The following is a 22,202-nucleotide window of genomic DNA, read 5'->3' as shown; positions in this document are numbered from 1 at the left end:
TCTGTATCTTGTCCCCTGGCCTGCCTTCCGCAGGAATCCTGCCAAGCTGTCTGGATTCTATCTCCCTCCCCGCTTCCCCCGATATTTCCTCTTAGTTTTCTTTTTAAATATAGTTTTATTGATTTCAGAGAGGAAGGGAGAGGGGGAGAGGGAGATAGAAACGTCACTGATGAGAGAGAATCATTGATCGGCTGCCTCCTGCACGACCTCCACTGGGGATCGAGCCTGCAACCCAGGCATGTTCCCTGACTGGGAATCGAACCAGTGGCCTCCTGGTTCATAGGTCGACACTCAACCACTGAGCCAAGCCGGCCGGGCTCCTCTTAGTTTTCCATCCACGGCTCCCACCCTGCTCCTTGGTCATAAATCCCCACTAGATAAGCTCCTTGTTGAGACTAATTTTATAGGGCAGCCTTCTTCTGTGGAATTGCTTAAGAAAAGAAAACATATTTTATTTTGAAAAATCAAACCAAACCCATGTAGTTTTCTGTGGCAGGTGCATGGATGAAAATCATACCTTGTGTTCCTGTCCCCATCCTGCAGGCATTGTCAAGGATTCTGATGACGTGCACAGTTTGAAGAACCCCACGTTGTTCATTTTTGCAGAAAACGATGCTGTGATTCCTCTTGATCAAGTAAGTTGGCATCTTTTCTCTTTGCATATTTAATAACACGATTTGACATTTGGGGGAAACATACCAAAATGTTCATTGGTTGCTCCAAATATTTTTCAACATTAAGTTTTCAAAAAGTTTTCATTTTTAACATTAGTTTTAAAGTTGGGTTTCATTGAGGATGTACAGGGTGATTTCAACCCTCCCCAAAGTGCTCTTGGCATGACCTGGTTACCAGGCATAGATGAGGCCCTGCCTCCTGTCCCCACATGTGCAATCCTGGAGTTGGTAAGGGAAATGCAGATGAAAATTGTGGTTCAAAAGCAGTCATTTAGAAATTATTGTTATTATTCATAAGCAATATTTATATTAATACATATTTCAAATAGTTTATACTTGAATATATTGAAATTTATATTAAATATATTGAATATTGTATATTATATATACTTGAATAAGTTAAATTATACAATTTAAAATAGTTGATGTTGTATTGTTTTTATATTGCCCCAAATTCTCTCCTTTGCCAAAGGTAAGGACTGTGTTGGTTATAACATTAAAAGTAAAAAATTCATTATGGCTATGGAACTCAATTTAAAGCATTGATGTTGAATTTCTTTTCTGAGGAGATTTAGAGATTAGGAAATACCATTTCATCGTGAAAATCTTTGCATACCAGGTCTCTTCGCTGACCCAGAAGTTGAAAGAACACTGCAAAGTGGAATATCAAATTAAAACATTTTCCGGGCAAACTCATGGGTTTGTGCATCGAAAGAGAGAAGATTGTTCACCTGAAGATAAGCCCTATATTGACGAGGCAAGAAGGAATTTACTCGAATGGCTGAGCAAGTACGTTTAGCAGTGGCCAATGCAAACTTTTCTCGTGATAGTGTTTGTCTGGAAATTGGCTTTGAAATATTTAATCATTTTATTTAATTTCCACTTTGTATAAAATAAATCAAGGAATCCTGAAATTCATTACTTCACCTGAAACACAGATTCAGTAGGAAATGTTAATGTATGAGATAATTTTTTAATATGTACCTAAAATAGCCCTGGTTGGTTTTGCTCAGTGGATAGAGTGTCAGCCTGCAGACTCAAGGGCCCAGGGTTCGATTCTGTTCAAGGGCACATGCCCAGGTTTCGGGCTTGATCCCCAGTAGGGGGCGTGCAGGAGGCAGCCAGTCGATGATTCTCTCTCATCATTGATGTTTCTCTCTCACTCCCTCTTCCTTCCTGTCTGAAATCAATAAAAATATATTAAAAAATATGTACCTAAATAAAAATTTTAAAAATAGGTTAGTACCTGAAGAATTTGATTGGTAGAGTAATATCCTAAAATTAGAAAAAATCCTGGGGCTATTCTGAACCAGCTGACAGCTCAGGTGTGACCTTTCTGTTCTCCAGTGGAGGACATCTTTTAAAATGACTAATGTTGCAAAGCCATGGAAGCATGAACTATAAACTCAGGTAGATAAAAGCCCAACTTAATTAGATGTTTACCTTTGTCTTAATACAAATAATTTCACCTTCATATCTTGCACTATGAGAACCAGAGATTAAAATAGGGGTCTATGGACCTAGTTATATCAAGCTAATAAACTTTTGAGTTTTTGAATTTGTGGCTTTTTTTCTAGAAGCTAATTAAAAAATGATGAATTGGAGTTACCATCCAGCTGTCTCCCAGGCATTTTTGGGCCCCAGGGTTTGGGGCTGTATCAAAAATCACTCATGCATTCAATCAGAATTAAAATGAAATCAAATAAAAAATTCAGCTCCTCAGTAGCCCTGCCACACGTTGGGCGCTCAGTAGCTGCGTATGGGGCAGTGCTCACCGACACTAGTGAAGGCCCTTCACTTCCTGTTGACTTTCTGTAATCCTGTTATCCCCCCTGTGTCAGCTCTGCTGTTGGTCTTTCCAGTCCCTGCTGAGAATTTGGTTACTTGGAAAACTAACCAAACCTAGACCAGGAAGCTATCCTCCTACTGGACCCTCTTGGTCTGCAGACACCAGAAGGGCTGCTTACTTTCCAGCCCACACAGGCCTGGGCCCTCAGGAGGCTCCCTTCTCTGGGTGGGAGGATGGGAAGGGGGTTTGCTTGGGTCCTGGGTGGAGGGTGGGGGTATTTCGTCCCCATGTGCCAGGGCCAACTTGGGACCATTCCTTGTCAGCCCTGGGGCTCCTGGAGGGAAACCCGTGGAAGGTGGGGAGCAAGGAGCCCTGTAGCCTCAGGGAGTCACATCCACTCTGTCTCTTTCACTGCTGGGTGGGGCTGCAGATTCCCAGTTGTGACAGCAGCAGGAGTGACAGATGGGCCTCTTTGGAGAGGGAGGGAAAAGGGAGCAGTGAGTGGCTTGACCCAGGCCGGGGAATGGAGAGGAGGGAGTCCAGAGCCATTAGATGGACACAGTGAACTAAGTATCTGAGGTCAGCTCAGAGGTAACCCGGGCAGGGAATAATGGAAGTATTACCAGTATTACTTTGGGTTAGGGTGGGGACTACACATCCTTCAGAGAGGAGGAGAGAGAGGAACCGGGGATGCACAAAGACAACTAGAGCTTCCATGAAAATCACAGGAATTTCAAAAGGTAAAAAAAAAAGGTTGAGGGGAGACCATCACTGAGAGCTCTCTCCCTGTCTGGGCCATGTGAGGTGCAGCGAGTAGGGCTGTGCACAAACTGGTAAGCAGGCACTCACCAGACCCTGGATCTGCCAGCTCCCTGATCTTGAACTTCCAGCCTCCAGAACTGGAAGTGAGAAATATTTATTGTTTAAGCCAGGGGTCCTCAAACTACGGCCCGCGGGCCACATGCAAATACAAATATTGTATTTGTTCCCGTTTTGTTTTTTTACTTCAAAATAAGATATGTGCAGTGTGCATAGGAATTTGTTCATAGTTTTTTTTTAAACTATAGTCCGGCCCTCCAACGGTCTGAGGGACAGTGAACTGGCCCCCTGTTTAAAAAGTTTGAGGACCCCTGGTTTAAGCCCTCAGTCTGCCGATTAGTTCAGTAGAATAACTGAGCTAAGATAGTTGCTCTATTGAAGTGAAAGGCTCACTATATTCATTTTTTGAGAAAATGTCTGTTATACAGCCAAGTCTGAGTAACCAGTTCATTAGTCATTCTTTGAAGTACAACTGGTGTTCCCCAAAGGCCTAGGTCAGCTGAGACAACCACCACACTCGCTGCACGGATCTCTACACACTTACGTCACAGAACACTGAAAAGCCGTGCACTCAAGGGCTGAGAGCTGATGACTTGGTAACCTGTATCGCTTGATCAAGGCCATTCTTCGGTGAAAATGGCTTTTTTTTCCTAGTGTGTGGGGGTGAAGAACATGACTACTAACTGGTACGATTTGGTGCTACTGGCCACTCACGTTAACATGAAAACAATTTTATCCTCCATTGCCTTTGTACGGTCAGTGCTAACGGCCATACAGTGAACAAGGCAAATAAACTTGGCATGGAAATACTTTCGCCCTCATGGCCCCTTGAAAGGATCCGGGACCCCAAGAAGTCTATGGACCACTTTGAAAACCACTGTTAATACCTATAGAACAAACAACAGCACTTAGGACACAACAAACGTTTAACACTTACTGTTGCTGTCAGGTTCTCCCTGCTTTTGCCGACCCTGCACATATCCTAAGTAGCCAGCAGTGTTTGGTACCCTCTTTTCTAGTGATTTAGATGGCCCCATCTTGCAAGGTTGCCTGCAAGATCACTTGAAATGGATTAATACTTCGTGCTTACAATTTAATAATTTGTTATTTAATTACCGCCATTACCCTCAATCCTGAATTCTCAATCCTTTGGTGGAGCTACTTCACGAGAACAATCCTGAATTCTCAATCCTTTGGTGGAGCTACTTCACAAGAACAGAGAAAGACACAAAAGGATTAAAGAAATTCAGTCACAGGTAACAGACTAGTCTCTCAGCCCTTCCAGAGGCATTGTACTTTTTAAGTTTTTAAAATTGGTTTTAGAGAGAGGAAGGGATATAGAAACATGGATGAAAAACATGCATGATCGGTGGCCCCATGCTGGGGATTGACGCTCAACCATTGAGCCACACTGGCCAGCTGGGCGGCATTTGCACTTTTGAGTGTTAATAACAACCAGACTATTTGACAAACATTAAATAAATCCACCTTGGGGTCATGTTCCTTTAGTTGCTCTTGACACACACGGGATGAGATGGGGGTCATCTAAAGTACAAGGGGTATGAAACTTGACAAGTGATTTGGGATCTGAAGATAAAGTAATGCTGCCTTGAAGAGGGGCTTTTAATTAAAGTCAACAGCTGTGAAACTCTCTCTCTACATGGTTTCCGATTCATAGGCCCCGTACTTTCTTCTTTCAATCACAAAAAGCACCAGGGACATTTTTGAGGTTCATTTTCAGAAGGGTAGAGTGAATTAGTGTGGCTCTTCTCACAACCACGAACCCCTTCATCATGCCAGGCTCTGGTCCAAAGCAAGCTGCTCTCTGCAGGCTGGAATCAGTCCTTGTAAATCAGCTCATCAGGACTACCAGTCACTTCTCTAAGGGCTATGTCTGATGAGAACTTGCTCTCAGAATAGTTGCAACCTGAGGTGGTACCCAGCATGTAGTAGCGCAAATTTTAGCAGTGTGACTTTACAATCCATTGTATGATGAAATACTCAATTGTCTAGTTCCATAGACATTCTAAAATTAGGAAAATATATTAGCATTTATTCTGAAATCCACAGTATAGTTGTTTAGCAAAACCACTAATGCAAAAAACAAAAAAACAACCAATGCATTAACAGAGAAAACACCATGACTCAATGGTTAAGACTGGTCAGTGTCCAGGTTCACAGAAGGTGACCCTGATACTTGAGTCAGGAAGAATAATTTCCTAATTTTATGAAATTTGACAAGTCTTATCAGCAAACCCCTACCCCTGGTGGTTTTACCAATTGGGGTTACCGGCTGGGACTTCGATTATTCTTGTCAACACAAAGATTTTAATGAAATGAAAGTAAAGTGGGATTTATTAAAGATACACTCCAAGTAAGGAGTGGGACAGTTGAGAGAAATGGCCCCGAACTCCTGGGTTATATGCTTTAAATACGGGATTATCTAGGTAGAGACTGTCATTTGCATTCAAGGATGATTGACAGAAAAAGGTTATGTATTTCTTCTGTGCATGCCCTTATCCATAATGCATATAGAAAAACCCACAGGTGTGTGTGTGTAAAAACTGCAATACAATCATTATAATTAGTCCAGGACCCTAGTAAGGTCCAACTGAGGTCATGTTGTTTTCCTGAGCTTGTGCCAAGAACCAGCTGGTTCAGAACCTGCCTACTGGTGGTCTGCTGGCTGCTGGGCCGCCCAGAGAGGCAGTTGGAAGGCAATGTTGGTTTGAACCTTGTTCAGGACCCCAGGGCAGGCCCCCCCCCAGCCGCTCATGTCTAACTTCCTGCCTAACAGTAGCACATAAGTAAACTTTATTATGATTCTCTGTAAGAAACATTCCTTTAGAAAATCTAGAAACATACACAAGCAAAATAGCATAGGAGATGAGAGGGGAACTTAGACCATCTGGATTTGACCTGGCTCTACAATTTATAGGCCACGAGATGTCTAGCAAGTGATCGAATCCCACCTGTGAATAAAAGAAATGCATCTCCTTCACCAGATGAGAATTGAGACAACTGAACTCAAGTCTTCAGAACGGGCTACTGTGTGGCCTGTGGTAATGGCAGCCACTGCTGCAGTGGCCAGTTATCTCAGTACAGAATTAAGCCAATACCAATCTACCCATTCATGGCAATTGCCAAGGCACTTCCTCCCACTGGATCCATTTCTCCCTTATTTTCTAGAATTCACTCTACCCTCCACTTGTTCTGCCCTGATAACTTCAAATGGGTTCTCACTCACTGTTCTTGGTATCTGCAGGTGCTGTGCCCAGGTTGCCTTCTCCCTACACAAAATGGTTTGCGTTCAGGGTGGCCTACAACTAGAATAAAGCAATAGGGATTAAGTGAAGATTAAACTTTCAATGCTGGTCTCGTGAGCACTGTAATATCCTAGATTACATCAATGTAACTTAATAGCACTTAAGACAGCCCATAATTTTGTGGTAGAAACACCCACCCATGACAGATCTCTAGTATCAAAAGATCCACCCATTGAGGTAGGTGCAGCATTTAAATACACTTAAGAGGATCAAGCCCATACTCCTCTCAATGTTAAATCTTGAGAACAATCCTAATGTTTAAGTTGTTAAAATAGTTCCTAGAGCTTATTAAAAATAACTCCTTGAATGAAGGCAGTATTTGATTATAGTGAATGCTTATTAAACTTCAAGAGCATCCCTAGCTGGTTTGGCTCAGTGGATAGAGCGTCAACCTACGGACTGAAGGGTTCCAGGTTTGATTCTGGTCAAGGGCACATGCCCAGGTTGCGGGCTTGATCCCCAGTAGAGGACATGCAGGAGGCAGCCAATCAATGATTCTCTCTCATCATTAATGTTTCTCTCTCTCTCTCCCTTCTTCTCTGAAATCAATAAAGATATATCTTAAAAGAATAACAAAACAAAACTTCAAGAGCAGAAGATAAAGGTGGTTTTTAAAGAGATCCCTTTAATATAATGAATACAAAGGCTTGTGAGAAAGTGTTCCTACAATTACACACCTTTAAACAAGTGAAACTATGGTTACCAAACAACTACTTTTATTATAGCATCTACAGTGTCTAAAAAAGAACAAAATAAATAACCGTAGATACATAAGACACCCTTTTATTTAATCGTAGCAGTGGTGGTTGTTACTACATTTTATTTAAAAATTTTTTATTCTTCAGATTCTCCAGGCTTACGGATATCATCAATCTTCAAAATCATTCTAACCATTTGTGTTGCAAGAGAGATCTGTTGCTTTTTGCCAATCAAGGTTTCTATGACATGTTGTTGCTTCATATCTGAAAAATACAAATAAGTTGGTTATCCTAAAACATCAGACATTTAATTTTGAAAACTTGTTTTGATTAATAAAATCAGACTAAAAGGCAGGAATTACAAATTTGGAAGCAAGTTAAATTCTGAGGAATAAATTTCATTACTGCCAAGGACATTCTGGAATTTGAACCTGGTTATTACCAGAAAGCTAGGGGTGGGGGTGGGGACAGGGGGCACCTCTCTTCAGTTTTAAGCTAAAATGCTAGGTGACTAAAAAGCGAAACCTTTCAGTGACATCTCACCCCACAGAGCATCCAACACTATATAACTTAGTAAACCCGAAATAAGTGAAATCTGACTGTACTTGAAGTGTAAGATAATTATAAGACCTAAAAATGGTAAATTTAAGCACAACCAAGCATTCAAATTAAAAAAAAATTAAATGTCTGACAGTTGTTGCTGTTATAACATCCTTGGGCTTTCACATGAAGAGTAAAACATATCTAAACATTTCTAAGTGGAAACATAAACTGTCCAGTCCTGCACAACTCCAGACACAGCACAGCAGTACAAAAACCGGGGGGGACTACTGTTTCAACAAGCACACGTTACACTGCCTTTCAGCAAGTAAACTGTTCACGTGGCCACGGTACATCCCATTTATAAAACACCCCATAATTTATGCGATACAAGCACAGAATAAGCTGTAAATTAAGTCAGTTTCAGGGTTTTATGAAAGACCCAGAACCAAAGCACTTTGACAGACATTTGTGTAAAAAAAGCAAGAATTATTTTCTAAAAACAGATGAAATTGGAAGCCATCTCTGGTATAAATACCACATTGTAGTTGCAATCAAATCAAGTATCTGAAATTCAGGACCTGAATATCTCAAGTGTGTTTAAGTCTTACAAAAGCTGCGATAACCTCACAGTAAGCATTACGTACTATAGAGTCATGCAGGATGTAACTACTCAATTTAAATTAAAACACAGCCCCGCACACAGGTGTAACAACTCCTCACCGTTTGTACCCTTGTGCATACAGTCAATCCCAAGAGCAGGGTTCTTATCCTTCACTTGTCTGGCTCGGACCTCAGACATCGTCTGGATGGGATTCATGCCACTGTTCTCAGCAAGGGCCATGGGGATGACTTCCAGGGCATCGGCGAATGCTCGCATGGCATACTGCTCCAAGGTTGGGCACTAGAGGGTATAGGGTTATGGTAAGGGTAAGCGTGCTTGGCAAAAACACCCCCAGGAGCAATTTAGAAACATAATTACATACTATAAAAAAACCCAAAACCATAAACAAGCAAAGAATTCTAAGCACAGGCTATCTTGACTACTTTTAATCTACCAAATATTAAAATGTCACCACAGAATAAGGATGAAGAAGGTATACATGTGAGAGAAGTCTGAGAATCAGCTCTTACTGATTTGTTTGTATTATATAATTAACTTTGAATTTCAAATAACATTAAGTGTAGAGATTTACACAAAATAGTAGTTGGCAAGGCTGGAATGACCGAATGAAGATAAGAAATGCTAGTTGATGGTAACTGAATTTGCCTACACAGGCATGAGAATATACTCAGATCGAACACCTATTAAACTGCCAATGTTCTTGTTTACGTTCAGTCTAGCACCCGGTTGCTTCGAAGCACGGCTGCCTCACATACCAGAACCGTCTTAGTCCTTCATGAGCCCCCATGTGCATTTTACCTTATCTGCTGCTTGGCTAACTGCTAAAGCACAAGCGATTTCAGCAGCGCCTCCACCATACACCACACGATTATCACGGATGAGGTTCCGGATGACACACAAGGCATCGTGAAGGGATCGCTTTGCTTCCTCGATGATCTAGGGAAACAGTCCTGCCTAAATTAATGTGGTCTCAATTTATTCATTTTAGAGCCAAATACCTGGCACCTCTGGTTTAATGTAAGTGCTTGCTAAAAATATTCCTATCTCCCCCATTAAAACCAGCTTGGTTAAAACAAATGCAGAGAGCCTGCCAGAATATCTGTTATCAGATGGTTTCTATTTTTACTTCTGCTCCCTATAATGTAGTCAAAACACATGAAAAAGGTAGCCAGTGACTCATTCCAAGACATACAACCAAGATAAGGGGTCACACAAAACAAAACCGACAAAGAAAAACCTCACAATGAGTCATTCATTATAATGCACTAAAAATCCACTGTAGAAAAATGGAGAGATCATCAATTGTTATTTACTTAGGTTTCCTATTTCTACCCAAGGGACTGAAGAAAGGCAAATGTGCCTTATAGAACTGACAATGGAACACGGTCTTCAATAATTTAATACCACAATATGTCGTTTCTTTGAGAAAAATGATCCTGTTTTACTTATGGTAAGTGTGTCTCTGTTAATACGTTATGGGCAAAGCCAAACCATACATCAAAACTGCAAAATATGTAGAATAACTGAATTCTTACCATCTTATTTCCTCCTCTGATGAAAATGGTTACAGCTCTGGAGTTCTTACACTGCTCGATGACCAGCATCTTGTCTTTAGTTGTCCCAAATGAGATCTCTTTTACAATCCCAGCAAAGCCCAGCTTCTCAGCTGTGAGCTCTGAGAAGCGGGGAACGATCCGCCCTCCTGTTGCAATGGCAATCAACTAATTGGGGTGGGTCGGGAAGAGAAGGAAGACATGTTGGTCCACAACAAACTTTCACAACTGGTCACAAATGAACTGAACACGACCTATGACCTTGTTCACTAGAATTGCTGCCCCATTCTGGCTAAAAAAATTCAAGTTCAACCCCCCAAAAAACCTTGATAAATGAACAAAGCTCTGAAGAGCCGAGTGTCTTGGTTTGGTTCTGTCACCCTGCACAGTCCCCACAGTTCTTGACCCCATCTCCTGACTGTGCCTCTGAATCAGAGCCCTGCACAGCCGTCCCTCTGCAAACTGGGCTGCAGCGAGGACCAATGAAGCCATGTTGTCCAGGTACAGACCATGTCTAGGATGGCTGTTGGGATTTGGCTGACACAGAGTGGGTAAGACCACCCTTGAGAGACAAATAAGATGATCTATGGAAAGCATATGTCACAGAAATCCGGAATAGATGGCACTATTAGTAAAACCATAAAAAAGATCCTAGTACTTTTCTCTCTCCCAGCCCATCCTCCTCTAATCTATAAAGCCTTAGCATGATTTGGTAATTTAAGATAAGTGCTATCAAAGCAACCCCAAGATACATAAAGGCATTGTAAGGTCTGGCCCTAAGTTCAGACATCTCTTTCCACAGAGCTTCCCTACCTCAATTTCAGGTCCTCCAACCCAACGAACCGCAGGCAAGTCGTTCTGAAGAAGTAAATGATTCGTTTCATCATCAAAGCCCCATTGGCAAATAGCTAGGTTAGCGCCAGTTTCTTTAATCTGAGAAAAGACATGCCACAATCATATTAAGAAAAAGTATTCTTTGTGCTTTAATGTTTGAAAAAAGGTTAAAAAAGGTGAGATGCATAGTTGGGTTAGGTGGGTAAACTGAAATAAAGCACAGAAAAGGAAACATACAACTACTTTCGGTCAGCTCCATATCCTAAATCAATGATGGTGAACCTATGAGGTGACACGTGAACTCATTTTTTTGTTTGATTTTTCTTTGTTAAATGACTCTCTTGAGTCGCTCCCTCTCATTCTTTAAAATGATAGCATCTGGCCCCCTCACTACTCTGCAAATATCAAAAAATTTCTATATGTGACACAGCACCAGAGTTAAGTTAGGGTTTTTCAAAATGCTGACATGGCGAGTTCAAAAGGTTCGCCATCACTGTCCTAAATAATGAACATATGTCAATGGGAACCACCTCACTTTTAAACTATGCTTTAAAAATCAGTAATTCATACTGAACTCAATTGTTATAGTGAAGCAAAACAAGAGTCAACAAAGCTAAATACCCTGATAGTTCCCAGGAAATCAAGGGGAACAGCTCTGCCCTGTCACAAAAACCTATGAAGCAGTTTCATTCACTCGTGTGTTTCAACAGAACATTTTAGATATATACATTGTTCTGCAACTTGCTTTTCTCACCTAACTGGGCTATCCTTTGTGGATTCATGGATAGACCTATTTAGAGACCAACAAAGAAAATCCTGCTTCTAACAAGATCCTCAGCCCTTTGCAAATGGCTCATGATTCGGCCCAAGGCCACATGATTACAGCCGACTGTCCCTCCCTCCTTTGGTGATCACCTGCGATAACTGGGCCATAGCCACAGCCTCCATTTCACTTCTGTCCTCACCCAAGACTCCCAGGTCATCTACTGCACCTGGCTCTCCACCTCTCCTTCCTTCCCCAACTCTCCGGAACTCAGTGCATTAACAGAAAATTCCTTCTTGCAATTTTTCCATTACATTCTTGCTGTGAACAAACCCTGGCTGTCCCCTGCACTCCTACTCAACTGGCTATTTTTTCTTCCATGTGCTCAAAATAGGAGAGGGATCCTTCTTGCTCCTCACAGCCACCCCATTTCTCTTGAGTCACTCCCTCTCATTCTTTAAAACGATAGCATCTGGCCCCCTCACTACTTCCATTATCATTTCTGGCACCTACACATCTACCAACACAGTCCATCCAACTCCTTTGGCCTCAGTTCCCATGCTTTTCCTCCACTGCATCTTGGCCGGCATTCCCATGACCACCCAGGTAAGACCTGTATTTTTACAAACTCCTGCCAGCACGCTCCAACCTCAGTTCTAATGTTCTCTTCACATGCCAGTGTCTGTCACAGAGCCCCTCCCACTTTTCCCTTATTCTGCACCTTAACACTTTAAGGCCCATGTCAGTCACCAGTGACTGACACTATACTTTCCATCCGGAAGACAAAACAGGCTGGGCGGAGCAAGAGCTCTGCTTTGTTCAGTTCTGTATATCAGGGCCTGATTTAAAGTAGGCATACAGAAATATACCACGAGGGACTAAATGAATACAATACCCACTAAAAAACACCAAACGCCTCCAGTTTTTGCTTGCTCTGATAATGTCCATGTTCACCTATCTCTGAGTTCTGTTTTAAACTGCCAAGGACAGAGTCCCAAAGAAGACTGCTATGCCACAGAGCACACACATGTAAAACAGTAACAACCAAAAAAAGAAAAGTAACAGCCAAAAGGGGAAGATATTTATAAAATAATGCTCTGACTTATATAAGCAAAGAGCTGGGATTTCTATGATTGCATTTGGGTTTAATTTCCAGGTACCCAGGAACGCCTTTGTGTAAGAGTTATATTTAGAGGTCTCAAGTATGTGGTAAAATTTTCTAAACTTCGAACTTACTAGTTAAATGTGTCCAAGAGAGCAAGTACAGCTCAACGTAACTGAGTCTACTCTTTCTGGTACCCTAGACACATGACCATTTTAAGACAAAATCAGGCGTCTTTACCCCTTATCACTTTGATTTGTTCTCCTTGTGAATATTTTAACTTTTAGAATTTAAAATGAAGAGGGGACCTATACTGTTAATGTTATTTATAGCCACATAATAAAGTATCAAGCTAGTATAGGGTAATGCTACACACCTTTATTACCTACAACTGCCTAACTGCATCCTTCAGGAGCTGAATGTCACTAAGAGCTATGGGGAGACTTACTTGCTTAATCATCTCTTCAAACTTGTCCTTTTCGTATTTCTGAAGGGCTTTATAGTCTTCCACAGAGGTCACATCCAGCTTATGCTTTGTCTTTGGTTTTGGTGGTTCAAATGGACATGTGAGAATTGCAATCCTAGCATCTTGTACTTCCTATGGGGAAGAACAGAATCATCTGTTGGTGGCTTTAAGAATTAAAAAAAGCCTGATGAAGCTGTGAAAGGCAATGACTTACTTTTGGCATCTGTGGGTGACTGAAATCCTTGTCCACAATCACGCCCTTAATAAGTTTAGTGTCCTCCAATCTCCCGCCCACTTTGCCTTCTACTTTGATGAGCTCAAAGTCAACGTCTCTGCGCTGCATATCGGCCACAGTGAGAATAGCATCCACGGCAATCTCAGCCATTTGTCGGTGACAGCTGTTAACCCTAATGAAAATATGCAAAACAAACCATTCATTTTCGCTTAACAGTTACTGAAACCAAAGTAGACCACATAATGTAATATGGTAACTCAAATACAAGTTAATATATTGCAACTCAAACATATTTTACAAAATGATGCTGAGAGTTTCAGAAAGGAATGCCATCAGAACCCGTACTGTCAACAGTCTGGAACAGGGACTCTTTTTTTGGGGGGGGGGCGGGGGGGGGCGCACAGGAGTTCTTAACCTCGAATCCAAAGGGAACCGGAAACTTGGATGGAAAAAAAAATTTACATCTTTATTTTCACTAACTCTAAAATTACTATTTCCTCCTACATGAACGTACACAAGAGACTACTGAAGTATGAAAAGAACGAAGACTTCCCTAAGACTCTGTTACTTTTTAAGAATACTATTAATATTTTATAAGTCTAAAACAGAATCAGAAAGAAAAGAAATCACCCAGGAAAAGCCAATCTTATCTGAATGAGGTGTAACACTTACTGGGAAGTGAATTAGTGTGGTATCCTATCTTGCAGAATTTTCTTTCTTTTTAAAAACAAAACTGTATATTTTTATTTATTTCAGAGAGAAAGGGAGAGGGAGAGATAGAAACATCAATGACAGAGAATCATTGATCGGTTGCATCATTCAAGTCCCCCACTGGGGATCGAGCCCACAATCCGGGCATATGCCCTTGACTGGAATCAAACCTGGTACCCTTCAGTCCACAGGCAGACGCACCACCCACTGAACCAAACTGGCTAGGGCAAGCATGTCAAACTCGTGGCCCACAATGAGTATTTTTGCGACCCAACCAATACAACAGCGTGTAAAAAATGTTTCAATAAAAATTTTGTAACTTCATTTTTACAACATCCTGTTATACATAATTATTAATAACAAACTACGTTCTAATGACTGACAATTGATAACCTAGCTGTGAAATAGCAACAAATTAATACATGAAAAATAGTTTGAAGAGCCTGACCTGTACAAAAAACATAAGCTAACACACATTTTTTTTTGTTTACATTTGGAAGATTGCTGAGAACCTCACGCCATTGGAAGTTCCGTGTGCCTGCTATCTAAAAGGCGCATGTGTAAATCTTTTTGCATTTAGTAGATGCTGTGGGCTTGATTTCTTGTTCCTTTCACCACTGAACATCCTGTGAATGGCAGTGTCTCCCACTCACTTAGCTTATTGTCAAGTCCATCATTCTGACTCTGAATCGTGGGTCCTTGCTGGGCTCTGCTAACAGCTTCCATCAGTTTAATGTCATATAGTTTAGACCAGTGATGGCGAGCCTATGACACGCGTGTCAGAGGTGACACGTGAACTCATTTTTTTGGTTGATTTTTCTTTGTTAAATGGCATTTAAATATATAAAATAAATATCAAAAATATAAGTCTTTGTTTTACTATGGTTGCAAATATCAAAAAATTTCTATATGTGACACGGCACCAGAGTTAAGTTAAGGGTTTTTCAAAATGCTGACACGCCGAGCTCAAAAGGTTCGCCATCACTGGCCTAGGGCCTACCTTGCAGAATTTTCCACTGCAACACTGGTTACAGGTGGGGGAATGTTACCTTTTTTTGAAAGCTTTGAAACATTTTAATAGACTGCTCAATAAATTACTTTTAATTCTGAAAAAACCACAAGGGAAATCCAGTAATTGAAATGGTATCTGAAATCTTACATCATTTAAAAAGATAACCATGAAATTATATTTTGCTTTATGTTGAATATGTCTACACCCACATTAAAAACAAAGCAAAACCAAAACAACAATAGAAACAGAAAAAAACTCATCACTATGAAGCCACCAACGTCCTTTCCTATTGACTTTAGGCACAAACTTTGCCACCCGTAACAGTGAGAACGTACACTTTGGAGCCCAGCGTGGTTTTCGCAGTCTGAATCAGGGGCTCAGTGCACTTCACGTCAACAAGGACGCTATCGCTGATCTCGTCCAGGTAGTCGATAGCAATGCGGGCGGCTTGCTCATAGCCATCAGCGATCCTGATGGGGTGAATGCCACGGTCCAGCAACTGCTCGGCTTCTTCCAACAAGGCACCAGCCAGGACTGCAGACAAGATAATGCACAACTGGTTCAGGAAACGTTAAACTTTGCCCTGGAACTCTGAAAGTTCTAGAATTAAGCTGGAAGTATCTTAGAGGCTGAGACCATCTAATCCAGTGGTTCTCAACCTTCTGGCCCTTTAAATACAGTTCCTCATGTTGTGACCCAACCATAAAATTATTTTTGTTGCTACTTTATAAGCGTAATGTTGTTACTGTTATGAATCATAATGTAAATATCTGATATGCAGGATGGTCTTAGGCGACCCCTGTGAAAGGGTCGTTCGACCGCCAAAGGGGTCTCGACCCACAGGTTGAGAACCGCTGATCTAATCTATTTTAAAAAAGAGACTTTCTTGTTTCAGTTCTAGCAATGGTCTCACAGGTCTCCCATTATAGATGGATGTTCAACTATCAATGATGTAAAGAATGTAACTAGAGAATGTAATGTGGAAACATTTTTATAAAGGGAAAAACTCTTGTGTTTCCTGGGCCAGGGATGTCCATTCTGTGAAATTCATGCACTCTAAGCACATGTAGAACAGTGTCTGATACTCAATTAAGATTTCTGAATAAATGAATTAAAATTCTATCTGCAGAAAAGGTAACATTAAAAACATCTCTTTTATCTTCCCCAAGTTTTTAACATTTCATTTTCAGAAAAAAATGCGAGAACAATAAAATGAACACTACTTATTAATAACATTTTGTGACACACATTTGTTTTCTCTGTATAGGCACTCTTTTCCTGTTCAACTCTGAGAAGTGTTGAAACCATAGCATGTCACCCCCAAGTATTTGAACACACAACTAAGAACCAGGGCATTTTCTACATCAATGCAATGTACCTGTCACTCAGGAAATTTAACACTGAAAAAAAATAAAATACTATGTTGTGACACATAATCCACAACCAAATTCCCCCAAATCCATCACGGCTTAAATAAAATCTGGCATCTGATCAAGTTTTATGCATTACAGTTGGTTTCCATTTCTCTTTAATCTAACTACCTTCCCCCTCTTGTTCTTTCATGATACTGATTAGTTTTGGAACGTCTGGGACACTTGTTTTGTAGGGTGCCCTTCAACTTGAATTTGTTCATCTCCTCATAATTTGATTCAAAGTAAACATTCTGGGTAGGCATGTTAGCCATGTGATTCTAAATAACACCTCTTAAATGAGAAAAGATATTTTGCCCTTTCTTACCAACCACTCCGGTGGTTCCGTCTCCAATTTCATCATCCTGTGATTTGGCCAGTTCAACCATCAACTTGGCAATCTGGTGATCAACATCCATCATGCTCAAAATGGTGGCACCATCGTTAGTTACAGTCACATCACCATCTTTATCCACCATCATTTTATCGAGCCCTAAAAAGACAGGCTTTTTAGAATGGCTTTGGGGGAGAAGGGAATGCAGCCTATAAAGAACAAGTCTTGACCCAGGTCCTATCTAGGAATTTATCATAAATATTCAACATAAATAAAGACATTTTAGATCGGCCAATACAAAATAAAGCATTGCAAGCAATCTAAAACCAGAGAATTTAGGCAGAAAAATTATGAAGCATCACTAAAAGTAGTATCACAAAAGATGAAGCTTTGATTTGTAATCCTGTAGGACCCCACACACTGTGCAGCAGAAGTCAACGGCCTACTCCGGCATTTCCCCCCCTCATTCTTTTTTTTTTTTTTAATCCTCACCCAAGAATATTTTTTCCATTGATCCTAACAATAATATGTCAACATCAAAAACAATAGTCTACCAACTAGAAGCATTCAATATACATCCTAGTCTTCAAGAAAGGAGATGCCAAGAAGTGCAGTAACTACAAGACCACTGCTCTAATTTCCCACACAAGAAAAGTCATACTCAAGGTGATGTAGCAACGGCTTCTACCCTATATGGAGCCAGAAAAGCTGGGTGTCCAGCTGGATTCAGAAAACAAGCACTTGAGATCCAATTGTGAGCACTCGCTGAATAGTGGCGTGCTCCAAAGAATTTCTGAAGGTTACTCTATGCTCTATAGACTAAGTAAAGCCTTGATTATATGGACCATGAAAAGCCATGGGTCGTTCTGAAAGAAATGGGCGTGCCTCAGCACTCAATTATCTGGTATTATGATCAGGAAGCCGCTGTCAGGACAGAATGTGGAGAGACAGATGGTTTCCTATGGGCAAAGGTGTCAGAGAGGGTGCATTTTACCTCCCTATATGTTTAATCTGCAGGCAGAACTGAGCTAGATTTAGAAGGAGGACTGAAAATTGGTGGAAGAAATATTATTAACTTAAAATATGCAAATGACACCATCTTACTGGCAGAAAGTGCCAAAGCAGGGCTGCATCTGAACATCCAGAAGACAAAAATCATGACCAGAGAAGAAACGTACAACTTTAACAGACAATGAAGACATTGGGGTCCTGCAGGATTACAAGTCAAAGCTGTCATCTTTTGCTGCCATTATATGATATTAAATGAAACAGAAAAAAGCAAACATTCAAGATAATAATGCTGGTAAAACAGAAGGCAGCAGGAAAAAAAGACCGAACATGAGGTGGACAGACTCCATAAAAGAAGCCACAGGCATGAGTCTATAGGAGCCGAGCAGGGCAGGTGAGGACAGGACACTGTGTACATGACTCTATTCATAGGGTCGCTAGGGGTCAGAACTGACTCAAGTGCATGTAACACATGCACATGATTTGGAAAAGGGTAATAAAATAATGTTATGTGGAAATAAAAAAAAAAATCGGACCTAAAATGGTATGACTATCACCATGTTTAGAGTATAAAATACACCAAGAGTTTGGCTGTATTAGGGGAGTAGGACGGCCCCCTCCATTCCCCTCTTCTGTCAAGTGGTTTTATTGTTTAGTTTCTGATTTAAAAGTTTTGTTAAACTCAGAATGTTAGTCTCTTACCATTTGGTCCAAGTGATGTTCTCATTGTATTTGCTACAGCCTTTGCTGCCATTATATGAGACTAAATGAAACAGAAAAAAAGCAAATATTCAAGTTACATATGATTTTAATAGTTCAAAGCATACAGCTGATGACTGATCATAAGAACACATCGCAATGCTAACTTCATGTGAGAGTCCAGCCATAAACATACAGCACATGATCGTTTACTGCAGAAACACTCTTCTCTCAAATGGTGTAGCCAACATACAACCTATACAATAAGAGTCATCCTTGCTGTTACCTGCCAAGGGTATCAATACTGAAAAATGGAAGCTTAAAATCATCTATTCCTATTTCCACACATAATTAGGTCCACTTTCCCTCCATGTCTGGTTTCCTTTCTATTCTTGCCGTTACAACCAAACCCAGATCCATAGCCCCCTACAGAAATCCAGGGTCTCGTATCTCACCTTCTATCCTGCAGATTCATCCTACATCCACCTAAGCCATCCATTTCTCTGTCAGTCCCCAAACCTTAAACGCCCTCTGCCCCAACATGCAGGTCTAAAAGCTTCAGCTTTTCAGAGCCTCCCCACTACCAAATCTGAGACCTAGTTTCCTTCCAGTGAGGACTGTCTATGCCTGTTCCCCCAAACATGTCCCCTGACTCCTGGACTATGGCCTTCTCACTAGCTACCAAAAACCTGACCAATTTTTTTAAAAAATATATTTTATTGATTTTTTACAGAGAGGAAGGGAGAGAGATAGAGAGTTAGAAACATCGATGAGAGAGAAACATCGATCAGCTGCCTCCTGCACATCCCCCACTGGGATGTGCCCGAAACCCAGGTACATGCCCTTTGACCGGAATCAAACCTGGGACCTTTCAGTCCACAGGCCGACGCTCTATCCACTGAGCCAAACCGGCTTCGGCAACCTGACCAATTTTTTAAAGCAATTCAAATGCACATGGTTCTGTGAGGCCTTCCTTCCTCGGTTACGCCATCTGGCAGATAACAAGACAAAGTTCATTAGATTTGTGAAAATGTAATTCTTACAAATATACTTTGACTTATCCTATATAATAAAAGGCTAATATGCAAATTGTCCCTATGGGGGAGAGCTCAACATGCGCTGACCATCAGGGGGTGGTGCTGGCAGTGGGCAGCAGTGGAGGCACTGCCAGCCCCGATGAGAGTGGGACCATGGCGGGATGGTGGAGCAGGAGAGCGGGCGGTGCCAGACCAAGGCGGGTGCAAAGGGAGGCCCCAACTGGCAGCTGCTAGGGACCCTACCTGTGCACCAATTTCATGCACTAGGCCTCTAGTGTGTCTATATAATGGAATTTTTAAAGGATAATAATTGTAGGGAGGTAGTCCCTAAAGCAGGGGAGATTTCATTCCCCGGGAGACACGTGGCAATCCCTGAAGACATTTTTGATTGTCAAAACTGGGGAAGGGGCCTGGCTGGTGTGGTTCAGTGGTTGAGCATCGAACTATGAACAGGAGGTCACAGTTCAATTGTCGGTCAGGGCACATGCCTGGGTTGTAGGCTTGATCCCTAGGGAGGTGTGCAAGAGGCAGATGATCAATGATTCTCTCTCATCACTGATGTTTCTATCTCTCCCTTCCTCTCTGAAATAAAAATATATTTTTTAAAAAATGGGGAGGAGGCTATTACTGGCAGTAGGTAGAGAGAGGTCAGCCAGGGATGATGCTAAACATCCCTCAAAGGACCGTTCCCACCACAACAAATAACCTGGCCCCAAATGTTGCAGTGCCAAGGCTGAGAACCCAAGTCTAGACCCCTGGTTTTGGAGTGAAACAGAAGTGGGCTTCAACCAGGGCCCTGTTCTTCACTAGCTCTGTGACCTTCAGCAATTACTTAACTGCTCTGGGCCAATTACTTAACTGCTATTTCTAATTCTATAAAATAACACCTTTCTCAGAGTGTGAGGATGACATGAAATAATGAACTTAGTTAACACAGGGGCAGATGATCAAACACTGTGGTCACTCCTGAGGTTATCCCATTGAATTCTCATTCTCTGCTTGACAGAGGTGTCTTACCCCCACCGAGAAGAGGTTCAGAGAGGCTGTGTAACTTGTCCTAAGTCAAACCAACAGCCTGTGGAAGAACTGTACTGTTTCTTAATTAAGCAAAAGCCCACCACAATCCGTGAACAGGGACACCTCAGACCCGGTGGCGAGGTTTATTCCACACACTGACGTCTACACGTGGATTACTTCACTTTACAAGAAACTCTACAGTCAGTGCCCTCTCAAAGCTCCCCTTTTCTCTGCACTTGCAATGTCTGCTCAGGTGACCCGCCCTCACCTGGACTCCTGCAATGGAGTATTTGACTCCCCTGGTCTCCCTCACTCCCTTCAGTCCGGCCCAAACTCAACTTCCCCAGGTACAGTTCTACTCAAGTTCTGACGCTGCTCGGAACCCCTTCCTCCCCACGGGGTAACAGTGGGGCGTGCAAGGGCCCCCATCTTTGGAAACTAGTGTAACTTAAAGTGGATTGTGCGCTCTCCCCCTACAGCGCCATGCCATTTCCTGCCCGGGTCTTTGCTTTGACTTGCTTCCCTTTTCCAAAATGCTGGCTCAATTTCATTTAAAACACGACTCCATCCCTGGTCAGAAGCCACCTCTATCAAACCCTCCAACTTGTATCTGCATCCCCTCCAGGAACTGGTGAGACTGCTCACACACCGCCTTGTATGTTGGTTCCTGGTGTCCATTTCCAAGTACTAGGGCAGCATTTTCTTCCTTAAGGGTCTATTACATTTAAATTTTTTACGACACTGCCTGCAGAAAAACGCCATGCATAAAAATAATAATAAAAAAAAATTGAAATGCTTTGTAAATGACTACGCCTTTAGGGCTGTTGCAGGTACACTGGCTGAAGATGAGGCAGCATAGTCTGAGAATACGTCCAGGTGACCTGAGAACACTTTCTCTGCATCTTACGACGAAAAAAAACACAGGCCGCCAGGCCGCTGGGACCAGCGAGATGCGGGCACCCCGCCCGGGATCTAGAGCTGCCCCACCCAGCTCGGGAAGGCGCCTGCAGCTCCCCCTAACCCCTAAGACCTACACGGCCTCCCTCAAATTCTAGGAGCGGGGTGCGGGGCTGTACACGAGAGGGATCCCCTCGGCCTTTCCCCGAAGCACATGGCAGACCGCTCCTCGGCTGGCGCAGGCGCAGAGACCAGGGTTCGGCCACTTCCTTCATCCCAGCGTCCGTGTGTCCCGGTCCCGTTACCTTGAGAGCCTCCAGCCCCATAAGACGAGTCTTGCGGTCCTGATCCTTGATGATGAGGAAAGGGCGCCCATATTCATCGAAGGCGAGAGTCCCGAAGGACGCCATGGTTCTGCAGCTGGGGCGACTTCTCCACAACCGGCGGAGACCACTCCGGAACCCAGGACGCACCTTCCGCTCGCGGGCGGGCTCAACAGCTCGCGCATGCGCAGAGCAGCCTGCGTGAGACTTATTTTTCTCTTGAGACTAGTTTCATGCCAGACAGTACTTTCTGGAACCGGCGGCCTTCGGAAATGTCTATCATCTGGGAAACTGTGGGGGGGTTCGATGTCACAGACGGGAACTTGGGAAC

At 42.2% G+C, this 22,202-nt stretch overlaps 2 protein-coding genes across 9 annotated transcripts in view; one reads left to right on the top strand and one right to left on the bottom strand.

Annotated features, from left to right (window-relative positions):
• The window catches only part of CMBL (carboxymethylenebutenolidase homolog (Pseudomonas)), a 47,512-nt gene extending 31,029 nt beyond the window's left edge, over positions 1-16,483 (top strand). For 4 of the 8 annotated variants that reach the window (XM_005871049.2, XM_005871043.2, XM_014543540.1 and 1 more), the window contains exons 5-7: positions 544-635; positions 1,294-1,463; positions 16,415-16,483. In XM_005871049.2, the coding sequence (XP_005871111.1) occupies positions 544-635; positions 1,294-1,463; positions 16,415-16,439 (287 nt within the window). In that variant the 3' untranslated portion in view covers positions 16,440-16,483. Of the gene's footprint in view, positions 1-543; positions 636-1,293; positions 1,593-9,808; positions 9,979-16,414 lie in introns of those variants that run through there. The other 4 variants (XM_005871048.2, XM_005871047.2, XM_005871046.2 and 1 more) reach the window with 4 other exon arrangements.
• Positions 7,214-22,127, bottom strand: CCT5 (chaperonin containing TCP1, subunit 5 (epsilon)). The gene is made up of 11 exons (XM_005871050.2): positions 21,854-22,127; positions 18,601-18,661; positions 16,885-17,049; positions 15,483-15,681; positions 13,404-13,596; positions 13,172-13,321; positions 10,838-10,957; positions 10,007-10,192; positions 9,270-9,407; positions 8,570-8,750; positions 7,214-7,570 (listed from the first exon to the last, which is right to left on the bottom strand). Exons 1-11 carry the CDS (start codon positions 21,956-21,958, stop codon positions 7,443-7,445), a joined length of 1,626 nt encoding a protein of 541 aa, XP_005871112.1. The 5' UTR covers positions 21,959-22,127; the 3' UTR covers positions 7,214-7,442.
• Between the last annotated feature and the right edge of the window lie 75 nt (positions 22,128-22,202).

The sequence above is a fragment of the Myotis brandtii genome, unplaced genomic scaffold, assembly GCF_000412655.1.
Source record: "Myotis brandtii unplaced genomic scaffold, ASM41265v1 scaffold328, whole genome shotgun sequence".
In the NCBI taxonomy this organism is placed as follows: Eukaryota; Metazoa; Chordata; class Mammalia; order Chiroptera; family Vespertilionidae; genus Myotis; species Myotis brandtii.
Note: the sequence above shows the minus strand (reverse complement) of the source record. Positions and strands in the feature narration are given on the sequence as shown.

Coding starts and splice junctions, on each gene's coding strand:
- CCT5 (XM_005871050.2), bottom strand. CDS start 21,958: ATGGCGTCCTTCGGGACTCTCGCCTTCGATGAATATGGGCGCCCTTTC. Junction 13,322..13,403: donor GTCACCCACAGATGCCAAAA/GTAAGTCATTGC, acceptor TCTTCCCCATAG/GAAGTACAAGATGCTAGGAT. Junction 8,751..9,269: donor TTAGCCAAGCAGCAGATAAG/GTAAAATGCACA, acceptor TATACCCTCTAG/TGCCCAACCTTGGAGCAGTA.